The sequence below is a fragment of the Podarcis pityusensis genome, assembly GCF_964106645.2.
Source record: "Podarcis pityusensis genome assembly, chromosome: 4".
In the NCBI taxonomy this organism is placed as follows: domain Eukaryota; kingdom Metazoa; phylum Chordata; class Lepidosauria; order Squamata; family Lacertidae; genus Podarcis; species Podarcis pityusensis.
Genome location: NC_138027.1, coordinates 9,570,523 through 9,591,841, shown reverse-complemented (window position 1 = coordinate 9,591,841; position 21,319 = coordinate 9,570,523). Strand labels below are relative to the sequence as shown.

Below are 21,319 nucleotides of genomic sequence, written 5' to 3'. Positions count from 1 at the left end.
AGTCCAGGGCGGTGGGGGGCAGCCCAGTGTTTTTTGTGGATAAAAAAAACACGAACAAGCCGAGGCTTGTGTGTGACTTCAGGGCCTTAAATGCAGTGTCAGAACCAGTGGCTTTCCCTATGCCCAGGATTGACGACATTTTGACAAGGGTCAGGAAGGGAAAGATTTTTACTAAACTGGACCTAAGGGGGGCGTACAACCTGATACGAATAAGGAAGGGGGATGAATGGAAAACCACCATGTTCACCCCTTTGGGGGCATTTGAATATTTAGTTATGCCCTTCGGCCTACAAGGAGGCTCCGCGTGCTTTCAATCGTTTATGAACCACGTCCTGGGGCCTTTGCTTTACAAGAATTGTGTGGCCTTCTTAGACGACGTGTTGGTGTATTCTGAGAATGAGGAGCAGCATGTGAGAGACGTCAGAGAAGTGTTGAGCAGGCTGCAAGCCAACCAGCTGTGGGTGAAACTGGAGAAGTGTCAGTTTCATACCAAGGAGGTGGAATTCCTGGGGTATCGCCTGTCAGACAAGGGATTGACCATGGATCCCGGCAAGGTCCAGGCGGTGCTGGAATGGAAAACACCCAAAACAAGGAAGGATGTGCAGAGGTTCCTAGGATTTGGGAACTTCTATCGTAAGTTCATCCGAAACTTTGCCCACCTGACGGCGCCCATTACGGACTGTCTCAGCAGTAAGAAGAAGTTCGTTTGGACTGAGGAGGCGGAGCGAGCATTTGAGGAACTAAAAAGGGCCTTCGCCTCGGAACAACAACTCCTGCATGTGGATTTACAAAAACCGATGAGAGTGGAAACTGACGCATCAGACAGAGCGATTGGGGCGGTGCTTCTGCAGCCAGGGAAGGAGGAGTCAGAGTGGAGACCGTGTGCCTTTTTTTCGCGAAAGCTGAACAAATCCGAGAGGAACTACACGGTGTATGACCGAGAACTACTAGCCATTCATGAGGCGTTCCGGAGATGGAGGCACCTGCTAATTGGCGCACAACATAAGGTGCAAGTGTGCACTGACCACAAGAACCTAGAGTATTGGAGGACGGCACGAGTGCTCAACCAACGGCAAGTGAGATGGGCCCAGGAGTTCTCCAAATTTAACTTTGAGATTTGTTACGTGCCAGGCCCAGAGAACATTAGGGCGGACGCTCTCTCACGCAAACCGGAATATTTGGAGGAGGAGGGAGCACCCGAAGAGAGACATGTCATTCCAGAGGACCGCTGGGTGTGTGGGGCGGCATTGGTGGGACAAAGAGAACTGGTAGAGGAAACAGAGAATGATGAATACGCCCAGAATAAGCTCAGAGGTCTTAGGGGTGAGGGAGAGGAACCAGGGGGTTTCGAGGAAAGAAATGGAGCTTTGTATTACAAAGGGGCACTGTATATCCCTGAAGGAGACTTAAGGGGGAGGGTACTCAAGCAGTTGCACGACAGCCCCACGGCGGGGCATTTTGGACAACACAAAACCATGTGGTTGGTCACCAGGGAATTTAGGTGGCCTAAGGTGAGGGAAGATGTACGGGAGTATGTAAGAGGGTGTGAGCAATGCCAGCGAGCCAAAGGGGAGAGGCGGGCACCGGCGGGGCTATTAGAACCCTTACCAACCCCAGAACGACCTTGGGAGGCAGTGTCGATAGATTTTATGACTGATCTGCCGAAGTCCAAGGGGAAAACAGCCATCATGGTGGTGGTAGACCTACTAACAAAGATGTGCCACTTTGTAGCCTGCTCGCATGCAGTCACGGCGGAAGAGACAGCGAAGTTATTTGTAGAACACATTTTTAGGTTGCACGGGGTGCCATTGAGGGTGGTCTCAGACCGAGGAAAACAATTTACTTCCAGGTTCTGGAGGAAGCTCATGAGCTTGCTGCAGGTGGAGGTCAACTTTTCGACTGCCCGGCACCCTGAAACCAACGGGCAGGCGGAAAGAGCAAACGGGGTCCTCCAGCAATACCTGAGGTGTTATGTCAATGACAGAGAGAATGACTGGGTAGAAAAGTTGGCGCTGGCGGAATTTGCCTACAACAATGCCGAGAATGTGTCCACAGGGATGAGCCCCTTCTTGGCTAATTATGGGTGTCATCCCAGGGCTTTCCCAGGGGGAGAAGGGGAGAGATGGGGTGTCCCGGCAGCCGAGCATTTTGTAGAAGAAATGGAAGCAATCCATCGTCAGCTCCAACTCAACTTAGAAAGGGCGAAGGAAGAATACAAGAGGCAGGCAGACAAGAACCGAAGGGAAGGTGAAACCATAAGGGTGGGAGATAGGGTGTGGCTGTCAACCCAAGGGTTGCCGTTCAAAGGAGGTTGTAAGAAATTAAGACCCAGGAGATTGGGTCCCTTTGAGGTCATTCAACAGGTCAACCCAGTGGCTTTCAGGCTCCGGTTACCCAACCACATGAAACTGCACCCAGTATTTCACAGGTCGTTACTGTCACCGTATGAAGGGGGACGAGAAGGGATGGCCACTCGGGGACCGGTCATAGAAGAAAGGGAATGCAGCAGCCATGTGGCAGAAATCCTCGACGCCAGATGGAAGGGGGATCAGGTGGAGTATTTGGTAGCGTGGGAAGGAGAACCGGAGTCAGAAAACACTTGGGTAATGGCAGAAGATATCAATGACGAGGTATTGATAGAAACGTTCCATCAAAGGTTCCCAAGGAAACCTCAGCCTGTGGAGAGGTTCCGGAGGGAATACTTTGGGACCACCGATGAGGAGGAGGAGTTGGAAGGATTCTCGGAATCGGAAGGGGAAGGGGAGATGGACTCTGAGGAGGAGGAGTACTTCGAGACCAGGAACCGCAACAGGTGGAGAGAAGTGTTCGGGACATCGGAAGATGAAGGAAGTTCATTCCGGGGTTTTGCCTCCTCACCGCCCGTAGAGGAGGGGGCGAGAGGGGATGAAGGGGGCCCTGGAGGGGAGGTGGATGTCAGGGAACTGCCATCGGAAGGAAGGGAAGTGAAAGGGCTCACACAGGTTGGGAGAGACTCAGCAGCTGAAGAGGGAACCAGTAGGGGGAGAGGAGCTGGGCTGAGGGAAAGGGAGCTGGAGGGATGGCTCAGAGACACTTCCAGCGAAAACAGTGGGGAGGTTTCAGGACCTCCTGTAGGGACACCCACTCCTCGCCGGAAACTGTCACGCAGAGAGTCCAGAAGACGTGTTTCCGTTAAGGAGCTTTTATGTTGGAAGCGATTCCGAAAGCAACCACTGTCGGAATCTGCCAGCGACTGACGGAGCCATGTTTAAGGGGGCTCCGTTACAGACAGAGGTTTGCAAACTTGACCAAACTCTGAGGGACTAGGATTTTACACACAAGCAGCTCATCGTCCCATCACACTTCCCTAAGAAACCAGAGGCCTTTCTCCTGGGTATAGTCGGCCAAATGGTGTTAAAAAAGGATAGAACTTTCTTTATGTACGCAACAACAGCAGCAAGAATACTCATCGCAAAGTATTGGAAGACACAAGAACTTCCCACGCTGGAGGAATGGCAGATGAAACTTATGGACTATATGGAACTGGCTGAAATGACTGGTAGAATCCGTGACCAGGGAGAAGAGTCGATGGAGGAAGACTGGAAGAAATTCAAAGACTATCTTCAGAAACACTGCAAAATTAAGGAATGTTAGAGTGATGTTGGACTGAAAACAAGTGGTTTCCAGCTGCATAGGTTAAAGTTATGGAAATTTGATATTAAAAGGGAAAACTTTAAAGTTATATGATATTAAGATCAAGGACTAGGTTAAAAAAAAATTGAAGTTATATATTTTAACATTTTATTAAATTAAAGATTGGGAGTAAAAAAAAGTGGAAAAGAAATTGCTGAACAAACAATGTGGACTGGAATACAAAGGAGGGAGGTTTGAGGAAGTCTAGAAAATAAGTCACGTAAAATTGGAAATGGAAAAGAGAGTTCGTTTTTAATTGTTGTGTTTTGTGTTTTTATTGTTAAGTTTTGTATTATTTTTATGTGAGTTTTTCTGTTCTTTTTTGTGTTATGTTGTTTTAAACTTTAATAAAAATTATTAAAAAAAAAAAGTAAAAGCTATGGTTTTCCCAGTAGTGATGTATGGAAGTGAGAGCTGGACCACAAAGAAGGCTGATCGCCGAAGAATGGATGCTTTTGAATTATGGTGCTGGAGGAGACTCTTGAGAGTCCCATGGACTGCAAGAAGATCAAACCTCTCCATTCTGAAGGAAATCACTGGAAGGTGATATGTCATGCAGGTCATCGTCTGTAAAATTTTATTTTCAGTTTTCAGTTTATGAAACAATTCTATATTCTCCCACCATGCTGATGAAGAATTCTATGAAACAGGAGTCAAAATCCGGACTCTCTGTTCAGTGTTGGACATTGTTGTTGTTTAGTCGTTTAGTCGTGTCCGACTCTTCGTGACCCCATGGACCAGAGCACGCCAGGCACTCCTGTCTTCCACTGCCTCCCACAGTTTGGTCAAACTCATGCTGGTAGCTTCAAGAACACTATCCAACCATCTCGTCCTCTCTCTTCCCCTTCTCCTTGTGCCCTCCATCTTTCCCAACATCAGGGTCTTTTCCAGGGAGTCTTCTCTTCTCATGAGGTGGCCAAATTATTGGAGCCTCAGCTTCAGGATCTGTCCTTCCAGTGAGCACTCAGGGCTGATTTCCTTCAGAATGTTGGTAGCCAGTCATTGGAAAGGAAATTATATCCCAACAAAAGGGGAATGGTTAATTAAACTATGTGACTACCTGGAGTTATCAAAAATGATGGATTTAATAAGGCATAAACCCCAAACTATAATACAGAAACAATGGGAATGCTTAAATGAATATTTATACAAGCAGGGCTCAAATACGAAAGTTTGGTTGTGCTTAGACTAACCTTGTGGAGAATATAGAGAACATAAAGATTTGATGGATTATGAAAGAACCTAAGGAAGGGAAATGATTGGAGAACAGATGGAAAGGCGAGCAAGATAACTAAGAGACGTGCGGTGAACGCGGTGGAAGTCTTTTATAATGTTTTAACTAGGATTTATATATTGTAATGTTTGAAGCATGAATTTGGTAATATTGGTTATGAAAAGTATTTTCTTTCTTTCTTTCTTTCTTTTTTTAGTCTGCATTTTGGAAAACATGTACATAAATGTGTTTACAGTGTTATGTATTGTTCTTTGTTTCTTTTTCTTTTCTTGTAAAATTCAATAAAAAATAAAATAACGACTTTTCAGCTGCTGTTAGATCTGCATTCGGACAAGGAGGAAGGCCAATGTTGGGTTCAGACCGAAGCGATGGGCAAATGCAAAACAAAAACAGAACCATCTCTTCTCAACAAGCAATATTCCAAGCACAACAGCTCCACAGTGTGGGCAGAAGTGGGAGAAACTACAAATTGAGATTGACTGCAATGGTTGGGCTCTTTAACCACTTTTAAATTATGACTTTTATTCTTGTTGAGAAGAAAGAGAGCATGGTTGCTGTTACAGGTGTTTGAAGCCCATCTCCAAATCCCTGGAAATGCAGAGAGGAGTTTTCTGTTGCTTTGCAAACAGCGCTGTATATATTGGACAAACAGGCCAAACCCTACGCCAAAGGATAAAGGTAAAGGGACCCCTGACCATTAGGTCCAGTCATGGCCGACTCTGGGGTTGTGGTGCTCATCTCGCTCTACTGGCCGAGGGAGCCGACATACAGCTTCCAGGTCATGTGGCCAGCATGACTAAGACACTTCTGGCGAACCAGAGCAGCGCACGGAAACGCCGTTAACCTTCCCGCCGGAGTGGTGCCTATTTATCTACTTGCATTTTGACGTGCTTTCGAACTGCTTGTTTGGTAGGAGCAGGGACCGAGCAACAGGACTCACCCCGTCGCGGGGATTCAAACTGCCGACCTTCTGATCGGCAAGCCCTAGGCTCTGTGGTTTAACCCTCAGCGCCACCCGTGTCCCTCATGCCAAAGGATAAATGGACACAAATCTGACATCGGGAATCACAATACAGAGAAGCCAATAGGAGAACACGTCAATCTCCCAGGACATTCAATACAGGATCTCAAAGCAGTTGTCTGATTACAAAAGAATTTCAGGAATAGACTTGAAAGAGAAGTTGTTGAATTACAACTTATCACTAAAGTGAAAACTATGGAGAGACTTGGTCTCAATAGAGATATTAGATTCTTGTCTCATTACATATGCGAAAGCAGGGGTCAGCAAACTTTTTCAGCAGGGGGCCGGTCCACTGTCCCTCAGACCTTGTGGGGGGCCAGACTATATTTTGAAGGGGGAAAAAATGAACGAATTCCTATGCCCCACAAATAACCCAGAGATGCATTTTAAATAAAAGGACACATTCTACTCATGTAAAAACACCAGGCAGGCCCCACAAATAACCCAGAGATGCATTTTAAATAAAATGACACGTTTTACTCATGTAAAAACAGGCTGATTCCCGGACTGTCTGTGGGCTGGATTTGGAAGGCGATTGGGCCAGATCTGGCCCCCAGGCCTTAGTTTCCCTAAAGTAAAGGGACCCCTGACCGTTAGGTCCAGTTGAGGCCGGCTCTGGGGTTGTGGCGCTCATCTCGCTTTACTGGCCAAGGGAGCCGGCATACAGCTTCCGGGTCATGTGGCCAGCATGACTAAGCCGCTTCTGGCGAAACCAGAGCAGCGCACGGAAACGCCGTTTACCTTCCCGCCGGAGTGGTAGCTATTTATGTACTTGCATTTTGACGTGCTTTTGAACTGCTAGGTTGGCAGGAGTGGGGGCCGAGCAACGGGAGCTCACCCCGTCTCGGGGATTCAAACCGCCGACCTTCTGATTGGCAAGTCCTAGGCTCTGTGGTTTAACCCACAGCGCCACCCGCATCCCTTAGTTTGCCTAGCCATGTGCTAAAGCTATTTTTGGTCATCTGCATAATATCCCTTGCTTTTTCCTGTAGGTCTACAGTCATCAGCAGGTTTACCATACCCATTGAGTCCATCACCCATCTCCTACTACCCTCCAGAGAAAACCCCCGCCCCACACTCCCACTATATATATATGTAGTTTTGTAGTAGTTTTATGCAGTCTTTATGTAGTTTTGTGTATTTTTGTGGTAGTTTTATGTAGTTTTACAATTTCATTGTTCTGCAAGGGACAATGACAATAAAGATATCGTAATCATATCGTAATCGGTCTGGTGACTTCTGTTTCAGTGTATCTGAAGAAGTGTGCATGCACAAGAAGGCTTATACCCAGAACAAACTTGGTCTCTAAGGTGCTACTGGACATTTTTTATTTTTTTATTTCGACTGAGTCAGACCAACATGGCTATCTATGTGAACCTAGTGCTGTAAAGTTGAGGGGGTGATTTCAGCTCAGCCCTATTCACACATCCATCTTGAAACGCTCTTCTTGTGTGCGTGTGAAAATGATGTGTGAAAGCATGGAGGGGAAGAAAGAAAAAAAGAAAACTCAAAGTCAAGTAATTTATTGATAAGACTCAGCCATTTTTTGGCTTTTAATTGCAAATCTCATACAGCCAGTCAATTTCAACATTTTCTAAAATTGCAACTTCTCAATAATACACTTCCTCAGTTTGCATTCATACACGTCACGGGGCATTTATTGGATAAAGTGCGAGTGATAAGACTTCATAAAGTACAAAAAACAACTGATGGAACCAGCAGGCCTTAAATCAGAAACATCACCTATGGATCACATGCCCGATCCCGATTGTCATTCTCCTCTCTGAAAACAATCTCAGTTTTACTAAGAAATGACAGCTTCCAAGTACCAAAAGCCCAAATCTTATGTCCCTAAAGAACGGGCGGAAACAGCGAAGGAAGTTTTGGCTAGAATAATAAACATTTGAGCCGCTCTTTTTATTTAAAAACAAACAAACCCCAAAGTAAACATCTGAAGGTATTTTTGGTCCCAATAAACAGATTAAATTGAAAGCCCTATTGATGTTATGGCTTATTTATTACGGGCAATATTCCCATCACACACACAAACACACCACCCTGAAATGCACAAGTTGGAATTAAATCTGTGGCTGAACTCTCCAAATGGAATTCCCTCCCATTTCAATGCAGAAACACATTTTGCTAATGCTCTCCAAAATGATCACCTTTTTAAAAAAATCAAAATCAAACCTTCCTTGCATATAGAAATCTAGCATGCAGAACATCAGAGAGATAGCTGTTCTTGCTCATGAGGCTAGTTTTCTACAAGCAGGGAGTGTCTCTTATATGGGAAATACATAACAGAAGTGATCCCTCTACTGCCCTGGTTTTGCTGCACGTACAATGCCGTCTGAAATCAACAGCAGGCACGTTCCATAGGGTTGCAGTATGCGAGAGCAAGGGTGCACAGGAATATGGGAAGGTCTATCTAGATCAGTATTGTCAACACTGACTTGGCAGCTGCTCTCCAGGGCTTCAGGCAGGGATATTTCTCGGCCCTGCCTGGGAACAGAACCCGAGACCTTCCGCATGCAGGGAAGATGCTCTAACCACTGAGCCATACCACCGCTTGCTATGGTAACTGTAAATGGTAATGGAAGTTCAACGCTTGTTGGAAGTCACGTGCAAGTCACCCAAGTCACTGGGTGTCTCCGCACCTTGTAGTAGCGACTTACGTAGTTCCAACTATGCATTGTGTGAAATACCGTATTTTTCGCCCCATAGGGTGCACCGGCCCATAGGGCGCACCTGGTTTTTTTTGGGGGGGGGTGGGGAATAAAGAAAAAATATATATTTCCCCCCCAGGCAGGGGAAGCCCGAGCCCCAGGCTTCGGGATGCAGGCAGCTCTCTGCAAGCCGTGGGAGCCCAGCGGGAACTCCTGCGGGCTCCCAAGGCTTGCGGATAGCTTCCTGAAGCCTAGAGAGCAAGAGGGGTCGGTGCACACAGACCCCTCTCGCTCTCTAGGCTTCAGCGAAAGCCTACATTTGCCCCATAGGACGCACACACATTTCCCCTTCATTTTTGGAGGGGAAAAAGTGCATCCTATAGGGCGAAAAATACGGTACTTTCTTTTGACTGGCCTGAATCTCTTTACATCCATCGAATTGTCCCCAAGTTAAAAGAGAGGAAGAAAAACTTCGCCCTGTCCACTTTCTCCAGACGGTGCATTTTATACAAAAACTTTCCACCACTCTCCCACACAGAGACATTTCAACAGGGTCTTGCATATCCAGACCATTCTATATTCCCTTTATGAGACCCACCTCCCCCTTTTTGCTCAGGATTTCCCAGGAAATGGCGATGCTTATGTAACCGGGCAGCTGAAATCCTGAACCAATTCTGCAACCTCTGGCAATCATGGACTCTCTGTCTAAATATTCACCTCTCATTTTGTACAATTGCATTCTGGGTTTTTGCTACTCAGCGGGTGTGACGGACATGAGCCACTAAAAGCTCCACCGTTCTGCTACAGGAAATATGGCATTCTGGGATTTCAGTTGGCTTTGCTCACACGTTTGCACCCATGAGGTCTAGAGCCTTGATCTCTTTCGGAAGAAAAAAACAGAAATCTAAATCAGAGTACGAGACTTTCCAGACTTATCGGCCTGCCACAAAATCAGAACACAGATGCAAGTCCTGGGCAGAGAATTTGCCTGCCCCAACTTGTGCATGGGGGGAGCATCGAAGCAACAAATTCCTGGTGTTTCTTCCTGAGCATCCTTCAAGCGAGGCCTCGTCTCCTCCCTGCCTTTCCCCACCTTTGGGGACAGCACCCTCGGGGATATGGGAATTAAGAAATGAGCCCTTCGCCCAGGTTGGCAATATGTGGTTTTTTCCCCAGGCTGGGTACAAAGCCCAAGCCCAGCCACGCATGTGCGCATGAGAGACAGATTTCTCTGTGTAAACATACAGCCCCGAGTGGGACTCCTTTATACTGCCCAGAGCTGGCAGTAAAATTACGCCCGGGACTTGTATTTGAAAACACTTTCCCACTTCTTGAAAAGGCACCGTTGTATGAAAATCAAAACAAAACAAAACCGAACACGCTGGTCCCCTTTTAAAAGTGAAGGCATGCACAGTACATGATGCAGGTACAGATATAGATAAACGTATATGCTGCATATTGCGAGATCGGATGTACAGATGGCACGAAGGGAACCGTCCTTCCTTTAGATGTTAGTCAGGACGTTGCTGGTGAGCAACTGCACCTTGAGGGTCCCCGGAAGCTCGTTGACGCGTTTGCTGCCTTTGTCCTCCAAGTGGAGGATGTGCATCGACAGGAGGTTGTTGGGGTCACCTGCAAGGCTGACCTGGCCCAGAAAGGTGTCGCTGATAAGGTTATGGTCCCAGACCTGGAGGGAGAGAAGCAAAAGTTGGTGGATCATCGGAGAAGGAACGCACCCACAGACCAGGGCTGCGTGCATCCGCTCGCATCCATGGTGGACCTAGCACACCTCGACCAACCAAAATCTAAAAAACTAAGCACCTAGCCCTCATGATTGAAGAGAAAAGCTACACATGGTTAAAGGTAAAGGGACCCCTGACCATTAGGTCCAGTCGTGGCCGACTCTGGGGCTGCGGCGCTCATCTCGCTTTATTGGCCGAGGGAGCCGGCGTACAGCTTCCAGGTCATGTGGCCAGCATGACCAAGCTGCTTCTGGCGAACCAGAGCAGTGCACAGAAACGCCGTTTTCCTTCCCGCCGAAGCGGTACCTATTTATCTACTTGCACTTTGACGTGCTTTCGAACTGCTAGGTGGGCAGGAGCAGGGATCGAGCAACAGGAGCTCACCCCGTTGCGGGGATTCGAACCGCCGACCTTCCGATCGGCAAGCCCTAGGCTCTGTGGTTTAACCCACTGCGCCACCCGCGTCCCTGCACATGGTTAGGCTGCGATAAAAAGAACAGCCTTCTTAGTCCGCAGCAGAAGCTGAAAGAACTACAGTAGCCTGGGAAAGCAATGTGTTTGAGAAGGAAGAGGGTGGGGAGAGCGATGGAAATTAAAGGTTTAGGAAGCTGGGTTCATTCTGTGGCTCATCGCCACTTCTGCGGAATCGTGCCACGGATGAACAGCCTTGGCTGCAGCTTCACATGGATGTGCCTGCTATAGTACTATGATCCTTTGATAAAGAAAACCTCACCTGAACGACTATGGGCTGCCCGGGCTTCTTGCGGTAGAAGAGGCCTTTCACATCAAACTCTGGTGTCACAGTGCTTTTCACCACCGGTGAACGGATCTTCTCGCCTTCACATTTAATGATCACGTAGGGGTCCGCGCCTGAATTAAAACGACGACAATGGTTGCTGAAGCCCCGAGTCCAGTTTGTCAGCAGCCCAAAGCTCCCCTGCTCTTTTGAAGCGACTCTCCCCCTCTCCTAGCTGTCAACGTTTCCCTTTTTTCAAGGGAAATTCCCTTATTCCGAATAGGATTCCTCGCAAGAAAAGGGAAAAGTTGACAGCTGTGCCCCCCTCCTCCTCCTCCTCCCCCCCTGCAGATTTCAGGCGTGTCGCGTGGGTGTGGTTGGAAATGGGGGTTGGATCGGGGCCTTGCACCTTCTTGCGAATCCTGGTTCTTCAGCCCGGAAGCCGAGACGACGTGGACTTGAGACACCATCTGCGGGTAGCCACACATCCCGCTCCAGCAGGTGTGCGGGGGCTCATCCAGGGTCAACTCCCTACAGGGTGGATAAAAATCAATGATTTTTTAAAAAGAAAAATCAATAAAAATCGGATTTTTTAAAAAAATTAAATCAGATTTTTTAAATTTAAATCAGATTTTTAAAATAAAATGCTTTTGGGGGGGAAATCTTTCTAAAGATAGTTTTCTATTTAAGTTACATTATAGGCTATTCATCAGGAAATAAGGGTTTGTTTAAAGTTTTTCATGTGTGCCAAAACTCAGTCTAAGTATTTTTTTCTGGGGGGGGGGGAATCGTTTAACCACATCAGTTAACAAACATGAATACATGTGCTATAATTTTATTGTTTTAGTTAAATAAGTTGTTAAAATTGTTCTTAAGGAAATGATTATTTTTCTCCTTCCAATCAAGCACAGCAGAAAAGTTGTCCAAATAGAAACAACAATTTCATAATTACCTGTCTTTGTGTTTCTAATAGCATAACCAAATCAGTAATTTTTGATAAAACTGTAAAAACTACTCTTTGGAAAATTTATTCTTCCAAAAATGAAATCTTCATCTGGTTGTAAATATTAAGATTATACCAGCAAGATTGGGTCTTTCTATAAAAAAATATATGATTGAAATCAAGTCTTATTGACTAGTGATTTAAATCAAGTCTGAAAATTTATTATTCCAAAAACGAAACCTTCATCTGGTTGTAAATATTAAGATTATATATAAAAAAAGATTTAAATCAAGTCTGAAAATTTATTATTCCAAAAACGAAACTTTCATCTGGTTGTAAATATTAAGATTATTAAAAAAATGATTTAAATCAAGTCTGAAAATTTATTATTCCAAAAACGAAACTTTCATCTGGTTGTAAATATTAAGATTATAAAAAAAAAGATTTAAATCAAGTCTGAAAATTTATTATTCCAAAAACGAAACTTTCATCTGGTTGTAAATATTAAGATTATAAAAAAAAAATGATTTAAATCAAATCTGAAAATTTATTATTCCAAAAACGAAACCTTCATCTGGTTGTAAATATTAAGATTATAAAAAAAATGATTTAAATCAAGTCTGAAAATTTATTATTCCAAAAACGAAACCTTCATCTGGTTGTAAATATTAAGATTATATAAAAAAAGATTTAAATCAAGTCTTACTGACTAGTGATTTAAATCGATTTGATTTAAATCCACTTTCTGTAAAAATAATAATAATTAAATCAAGTCTTACTGACTGGTGATTTAAATCAAGTCATACTGACTAGTGATTTAAATCGATTTGATTTAAATCAAATGCATCCTGGTTCCCTGGAAAGAGGAAGGAGGGGGAAGAAGACACCTGACAGATGTCAGTGACTTTGCCCCAGAACTCCAAAAATCCTCTATTATCAGAGTCCCACTAAGCGCTGGGTGGGCAGGCGGACAGGTGCAAATATGATCCCAGCCAGGATCAAAAGGCTACAGGAAGCCTCCGCTCCATGGAGAGCAGCTTACTGGCAATCGGAAGGCACATCTGTGAACACCCTGAGGAGGAACTCTCCCACGTGGCCGGCCTCGAAGGTGGTGGGGATGATGACGTAGCGCCCTTCCTTCAGGTCTGTCCTCAGGAAGACGATGCGGGAATTGATGTAGATGGAGCTGGCGACCTTGGGCTGCAGGGTGTGCATCCGGTAAGTCCGATTCAGCTCCACCTGGGCAGAATGAAGCACAGGAAAGAAAAGAAGAAGAAAAAGGGAGTGTGAAACTACGGAACTCACTGCCACATGAGGCAACCCAGCTGGCTTTAAAAGAGGACCTTATCTACCAATCAGCAGATAAGGTTAAAGAAGAATGGGAATGTCATAAAAATTATTTGATGACATTTGGTCCCAATAATAAGACTTGTCTGTGTCTATATTCATTTCACAGACAGAAAAATAATTTCATAGCCCAAGGTGGGGACGAATAATGAAACATAGATTGAAAACAGTAATACTGCAGTTGACTTGAAACAGCAAAGTGTAGACGGAAGTCAACAAATCAACAAATCTGAATATATTGAACACTGCTTACTGTCGACTGATATTTTTATTTTTTTAATAGTTTTTCGGTTTTGCTGTTTGTTTGTTTTTCCTTTCCTTTTCTCTCTCTCCCTATCTTTTGATGTTTATTCTTTGTGATGTTATTATATTTTTATATATACAGTGGTACCTCGGGTTAAGAACTTAATTCGTTCCGGAGGTCTGTTCTTAACCTGAAACTGTTCTTAACCTGAAGCACCACTTTAGCTAATGGGGCCTCCTGCTGCTGTTGCACCGCCGGAGCACGATTTCTGTTCTCATCCTGAAGCAAAGTTCTTAACCTGAAGCACTATTTCTGGCTTAGTGGAGTGTGTAACCTGAAGCGTATGTAACCCGAGGTACCACTGTAATATGGAACACCCTCCCACCTGATGTCAAAGAGAAAAACAACTACCAGACTTCCAGAAGACATCTGAAGGCAGCCCTGTTTAGGGAAGCTTTTAATGTTTAATAGACTATTGTATTTTAATTTTTTGTTAGAAGCCGCCCAGAGTGGCTGGGGAAACCCAGCCAGATGGGTGGGGTATTAATAATAATAATAATAATAATCCATATTTATATAGTTATCATAGATTTCTTTTATTATGTACACTGTAACAATTATCTCAGTCTAAGAATATCCAATGTAAAATAAATCCATCTTTTTGATGTTCTTCTTTTTTTTTTTTTACTAACGGTGAGAAGCAAGAAGCAGAAACAGGCCAGCGGTTCACACAAACACACCCTGCTGACCTTATAGATGTCGAATCCAATAGCCAGGTTCTCCCCCTTTCCCTCCTTCCGATTGGTCTGTTTCGGCTTCTGTTGGATGCAAATGAGCACTTCGTCTTCTGTTTTCTTCACGTCAAAAACGTACTGGGCGGGAAAGAAAAGCAATGGAATATGAGACGGGTTTAATTTTGAGAGGGGGGCAGTTGGTTGGCAACCTCCAAGCCAGGGGCTCTAGCGCCCACCGTTCCCTGGCGCGCCTTCTTGGCTAAGAGTAAAGGTAAAGGTAAAGGGACCCCTGACCATTAGGTCCACTCGCGGACGACTCTGGGGTTGCGGCGCTCATCTCGCTTTATTGGCTGAGGGAGCCGGCGTACAGCTTCCGGGTCATGTGGCCAGCATGACTAAGCCACTTCTGGCGAACCAGAGCAGAGCACGGAAACGCCGTTTACCTTCCCGCCGGAGCGGTACCTATTTATCTACTTGCACTTTGACGTGCTTTCGAACTGCTAGGTTGGCAGGAGCAGGGACCGAGCAACGGGAGCTCACCCCGTCGCGGGGATTCGAACCGCTGACCTTCTGATCGGCAAGTCCTAGGCTCTGTGGTTTAACCCACAGCGCCACCCGCACTTGGCTAAGAGGCTGAGCTACAAATCGGGGAATTCCCGGTTCGACGGAGGTCTCAGGCCGTTTCCCCGTCTCTACCCGGCCTGAGCTCCGGAAAGGGTTGTAGCTCAGTGGCATAGCCTTCGCTTGGCATGCAGAAGGTGCCAGATTCAATCCTTGGGTTCTCTAGGCATGGCTGGCATAGATCTCTGGCCTGAAACCCTGGAGAGAGCTGCTGCCAGCCTGTGTGGGTAACGCTGAGCTAACTGGGCCAATGGTCTGATTCTGTATAAGGCAACTTCCTACGTTCTCACGTTCCTTGCTTAAGCTGGCCCCAGTCTCTCAGTCCCAAGCATAGGCAAACTCGGCCTGCCAGACGTTTTGGGACTACAACTCCCATCATCCCTAGCTAACAGGGATGATGGGAATTGTAGTCCCAAAACATCTGGATGGCCGAGTTTGTCTATGCCTGCCCTGTACTTTCTAATAAGCCGAGAGCTCTTAGGAGACTCCTGTTTCTCTCCCAGATTTGCGATTCCTAGGGTAGTTTCACAGCCAATCCGCCCTTCCAAAGGGACTCTGGGAACTCAGCTCCCTTCAATCAATCAATCAGTTTATTACGGTCATAGACCAGCGTTTTAAAAATAGCTAAAATACAAAATTATAAAAGCAAAATACAATCAATATAAAAGCAAGCCAGAATTAGAGCAGGGAGATAAGAATTGGTGACCAGCAGGTTAAAACAACTAGAATTATAAAATAAAAATATAGAATACTACATAATAATATACCCATGTGACTTCCCTCTCCCACTACTCATCATCTCTTAGTCTTAGAGGTGTTGTTTACATTGCATCTTACATAGCTCATCCTTAATGTGCTTAATACGGTTAATTTTTTCCAGATTTTCCTCTACAGACTTAATCTATACAGATTGAGGTTGAATCCTGACAAGAAAGAAGTACTGTTCTTGGGGAAAGGAGGCGGGTGGGTGTGGAGGACTCCCTGGTCCTGAATGGGGCAACTGTGCCCCTGAAGGACCAGGTGCGCAGCCTGGGAGTCATTCTGGACTCACAGCTGTCCATGGAGGCGCAGGTTAGTTCTGTGTCCAGGGCAGCTGTTTATCAGCTCCATCTGGTACGCAGGCTGAGACCTTACTTGCCCGTGGACTGTCTCGCCAGAGTGGGGCATGCTCTGGTTATCTCTCGCTTAGACTACTGCAATGCGCTCTAAATGGAGCTACCTTTGAAGGTGACCCGGAAACTACAACTAATCCAGAATGTGGCAGCTAGACTGGGGACTGGGAGCAGCCGCCGAGACCACATAACACCGGTCTTGAAAGACCTACATTGGCTCCCAGTACGTTTCCGAGCACAATTCAAAGTGTTGGTGCTGACCTTTAAAGCCCTAAACAGCCTCGGTCCTCTATACCTGAAGGAGCGTCTCCACCCCCATCGTTCAGCCCGGACACTGAGGTCCAGCGCCAAGGGCCTTCTGGCGGTTCCCTCGCTACGAGAAGCCAAGTTACAGGGAACCAGGCAGAGGGCCTTCTCGGTAGTGGCGCCCACCCTGTGGAACGCCCTCCCATCAGATGTCAAAGAGAAAAACAACTACCAAACTTTCAGAAGACATCTGAAGGCAGCCCTGTTTAGGAAAGCTTTCAATGTTGAATAGGTTATTGTATTTTAGTGTTTTGTTGGAAGCCGCCCAGAGTGGCTGGGGAAACCCAGCCAGATGGGCGGGGTATAAATTATTATTATTATTATTATTATTATTATTATTATTATTATATTACATACCAATGTGAGCTGCGGAGAATCCTGCTGCCTTCTTTGCCCTTTGCAACCTGAGTCGTTGCAGACAGCGGAAGGTAGTCTCAGTGGCAGAGACAAGCATTGCCCCCTTAGGAACACCTTGCTCCCCCTCTCACCTGCCACTCACTGCCGCCTCACCTGTGGGTTCTGCAGGAAGGTGTCCCTGTTGTTGACGCAGCCCCCACAGCGGTTCTTCAAGGGGTCTTCGTGCTTCGTCCAGGCCCCCCGCAAGACCACCTCTTCCCAGGTCTTATGGATGCTCAGGTATGACGTGTTGATGAGGCGGCACTTGATGATGTCGGTGAAGTACCTGCAGAAGTCTTCGAACGTCATCCTGCGGTGGGGAAGAGTTCGAATCTCGACTCAGGACCGCAATACCTCAAGCACAGCCTCTTTCCAGAGGAACCTACCCGGACCCTGAGATCATCCTCCTCGAGAGGTCCAGAGGGTGGCAACACAAGAACGGAGCCTTATCTGCAGTGGCTCCCCGTCTGTGGAATGCTCTCCCCAGGGAAGTTCGCCTGGCACCTCCATTATACGCCTTTAGGCACCAGGCAAAAACATTCCTTTCTAACCAGGCCTTTGGTTGATTTGATTGACATCGTATGCCCTTTCAAAATTCAGGGTGTGTTTTTTGAGGGGGGGGGGCTATTGGGTTGTTGTTTTTATTTTCATTAGGTATTTTGTGGTTTTATATCTTGATTTTATTCCGTGAACTGCCCTGAGACCCCCGGGTATAGGGCGGTATATAAATTCAATCAATAATAAGTAAGTAAGTAAAGAGTTCGAATCTCGACTCAAAGCCTGGCCAGGTTAAACGGGCCTTGTATCCCTTACTTCTGGTGTGGCGCCACCTTTAAGATACTTCAGCTAGCTGAATCTGACCCAGAAACACTATCTGAGGACGATTGCATGAGAGTCTTCATCTTGAGGTCGTGGGTTCGAGCCCAGGATGGGCAAAAAATTCCTGCATTGCAGGGGGTTGGACTAGATGACCCTCGTAGTCCCCTCCAACTCTACAATTCTATGATTTTGTGACCTGCAAAATGGCTATTGATGGCTAGAAGCCACAGTGGCTCTCCACTGCTTCCACAGCTGGAGGAAGCACTGTTTCTGTATACAGTAGTACCTTGGTTCCCAAACGCCTTGGTTCTCAAACACCGAAAACCCAGAATTTAGTGTTTCAGTTTTCAAACGTTTTTCGGAAGCCGAACATCCGATGCGGCTGTCGGCTATTGTTTCCGGGGCGCCTGCACCAATCAGAAGCTGCGCCTTAGTTTTCGAACATTTCGGAAGTCAAACGGACTTCCGGAACGGATTAAGTTTGGCGCTTTTGTTTTTGCTATTTATTTTGCGTTTTTGTTTTTGAGGCTTTTTCGGTTAATTTGTTTTTGTGACTGTTTGGAACCCAGTTCAGCTACTGATTGATTGATTGCGTGACTACAGAAATGGATAAAAGCCCCCCATCCAAACAACGACTATCATCAGTGAGGGTATGAAAAATATTGAATTTTAGTTTTTATCATCTACAACACTGTCTTATTTATCTTATAGCACAGTACGTTTATTATTGCTTTCATTTTATGGATCAGTGGTCTAGTTAGATAGTAAAATTCATGTGAAATTGCTGTTTTAGGGGTTATTTTCAAAAGTCTGGAATGGATTGATCCGTTTTGCATTACTTTCTATGGGAAAGCGTGCCTTGGTTTTGGAACGCTTTGGTTTTGGAACGGACTTCCGGAACGGATTAAGTTTGAGAACCAAGGTACCACTGTACCCGTTGCTGGAAATCACAGAGCCCTCCTGCACTCAGGTAAGCTTTTTATAGGCATCTGGTTGGCTACTGTGACCGAGTCTAGCCCTCTAACCACTGCTCCGCGCTATCCTATTTTGCGAGAGGGAAACCTCCCTCTATCCACTTTCTTGACAATGTACATCATTTTTGTACAGTTCCGTCACATCTCCCTTTAATCATCCTCCCCCCCCCAACCTAAATTAAAAAGCCCCGACTTTTTAACTTCTTAACTTTTTAAGAATGGAGTGGAAGTAATTTGAAGATTATATGCCAAAGTATTGTGCTAAAAACGACATGCTAATAGGCTTAGAATAAAAAAATGTTAGCAATAACAAAACCTATAAAGAAAGAAGGAAAAATCAGAATTTAACAAAAATAATTTATTATGGAATGCAAGGGGGAAAGGTAGAAAGAAATATAAAGAAGTCAAATTGCAGTGGAGGAAAGTAGAGAGTTGGTGGTGGGATTTATAATTTAGTGTATAATTACGTGGCTGTTGTGATTTAGATATTATATTTTATGTGAGGGAATCATTGGGGATTTTGGTTATTATGTATATATATTAAGTTTCAATAAAGACCTTTGGAAAAGAAATTAAAAAATTAAAAAAGCCCGTTTCTGCGTCAAAACCCAGCACCCCCGTAACAAACTTAAATCTGGGATTGGCATCTTTTGTACTGAGGAAAAGACCTGATAGTTGCACTGGGCTATGATGAGAGAGATAAAGAATCATCCGTTTTTGCTTCATACGCACAACTCACCAAAATTCCCCATCGTCTTGGACAGTCATTCCCAGTTTTTCTCTTTCGCTGTTGCTGACTTTCTGCCATTCCTCTGAGCTGCGGAAACGACAAGAGGGCGCACGAGGGGAAACACAGAAATCATATTAACCATGGTTACATATTTAGAAATCATATTAACCGTGTTTACATCTTTAGGTACCAGGCGAAAATGTTTCTTGTCATGATTAAATGGGCACAAGATGTAGGTCACAACGCTATGATGGAAGATTGGGGAAAATTATGGAAAACTGATTTAAAATTTACAGATTGTTCCCTATTGAAGGAGAATTACATGAAGATGATGTACAGATGGTACACAATACCAGGGCAGTTAGGGAAAATGTACAAGACTAGTTGAAATATATGTTGGAAGTGTAAGGAAAAGGAGGGGACATTTTATCATATGTGGTGGGATTGTAAGGTAATTAAAAAATTTTGGGAAAGGATATACAACGAATTGAAGAAAATGTTCCATTTAACATTTGTTAAAAAAACCTGAAACATTTTTATTTGGGATTGTAGGGAAAGATCTGCCAAAAAAGCTGAAAAACATCTTCATGTATGCGACAACGGCCATGAGAGTTTTAATAGCACAAGGATGGAAGACTGAAGAAACCCCAACTAAAGAATCACGGTAAGAAAAATCGATGGACTATGCAGAACTGGCAAAACTGACATATAAACTACGGGACAAGGATAACTGTGACTTTAAAGATGAATGGGAACCCTTTACAAAGTATTTGAAGACGCAACAAAGCGAACTGGACTCCTTGGCTGGCTTTGAATAAACATTCACAAACTTCTTATTGATAATAATCAGCTAAATAGTTTCAGGATCTTTACAACTGTGTAACATGCAGAAAATAGCATTATTGGAGAAACCAAAGACTGGAACTGAGGGAAGTTGGGGGGTGGGGGTGGGGGTTCTGTGGGGGGAGGGAGGAAAAATGGGGGGGGGGAATAAGGATGATATGTTTCTGGATAATATGTTTTGTTTTAATTTTGAATAAAAAAGTTATTAAAAAAAAAGAAAAGAAAATGTTTCTCATCAACCAGCCCTGTGGCTGATTAACATTCATTGTCCTTTTTCTTTTCAATTTTTTTTTTTACCAACAGCCAAAACACAAACAGTGAAAACCTCCAGGCGGCTGATACATTGAGTATACATAATCAATAATAACATATTCAAATCAACCATATGTACAATTCTATATACCTTAACACTCCTCCTTCCATAAGGTTTATTTAACTTTCAACATTTTAATTGCCCCAAATTGTTCAAACCTGCCCAAATAATTCAGTATCTTCTCAAACCAATCCTCCTCCTTCTCACTGACCTTAAACCCTTTCATTTTATGTATCTTCACGGTTAGATATTCTAAGATTATAATATTTTTCTATTTTTCCCTCTGTTGGTTCACCCCTAGCTCTTCTGCATTTTTCCAATTACTCGCTATAACCTGTCTGGCTGCAATTATCATCAATTTTAACATTCATTGTCCTTTTAAATGTTTTTTTTGGGGGGAGTATGGGGTTTGGTTTGGTTATTGTTATGCATTTGGCCTTTTTATTTGGTGCATTTATGCAGTGAACTGTCCTAAGATCTTCGGATGAAGGGCAATATACAAATTTAAGTAAGTAAGTAGTTATGGGTTGTTTTTCTCATACATATTACTGTTTTTTCCCCATGTATAAGACTATATTTCCCCCCAATTTTTTAAAGTTTAAAATTGGGGGTTGTCTTATACACGGAATGTTGCAATGAAATATATTAACAAATTTATTTCTTAATTTTGGGCTCAAAAAATAGGGGGCGAATTATACATGGATTGGGTCGTCTTATACATGAAAAAATACGGTACATGTAATTTTTTATTGATTTCAAGGAAACAATGGCCGGGTGTGTGTGTAGGTGTGGAACCAGCTTATATCTATAGTATTTATAATGTCTGAGGAACAATGAAGTTGGGGTCTGGGAGCCACCAGCAGTCC

The 21,319-nt window shown here is 44.6% G+C and overlaps 1 protein-coding gene across 1 annotated transcript in view; it reads right to left on the bottom strand.

Annotated features, from left to right (window-relative positions):
* Positions 1-7,434: 7,434 nt before the first annotated feature.
* CAPN5 (calpain 5) overlaps positions 7,435-21,319 on the bottom strand; it is a 97,003-nt gene continuing 83,118 nt past the window's right edge. Inside the window, exons 7-13 of the mRNA XM_081002125.1 lie at positions 19,307-19,384; positions 16,889-17,084; positions 14,355-14,477; positions 13,057-13,253; positions 11,481-11,602; positions 11,069-11,205; positions 7,435-10,280 (exon numbers count right to left, since the gene is read on the bottom strand). Of these exons, the coding sequence (XP_080858251.1) occupies positions 10,098-10,280; positions 11,069-11,205; positions 11,481-11,602; positions 13,057-13,253; positions 14,355-14,477; positions 16,889-17,084; positions 19,307-19,384 (1,036 nt within the window). The 3' untranslated portion in view covers positions 7,435-10,097. The remainder of the gene's footprint in view (positions 10,281-11,068; positions 11,206-11,480; positions 11,603-13,056; positions 13,254-14,354; positions 14,478-16,888; positions 17,085-19,306; positions 19,385-21,319) is intronic.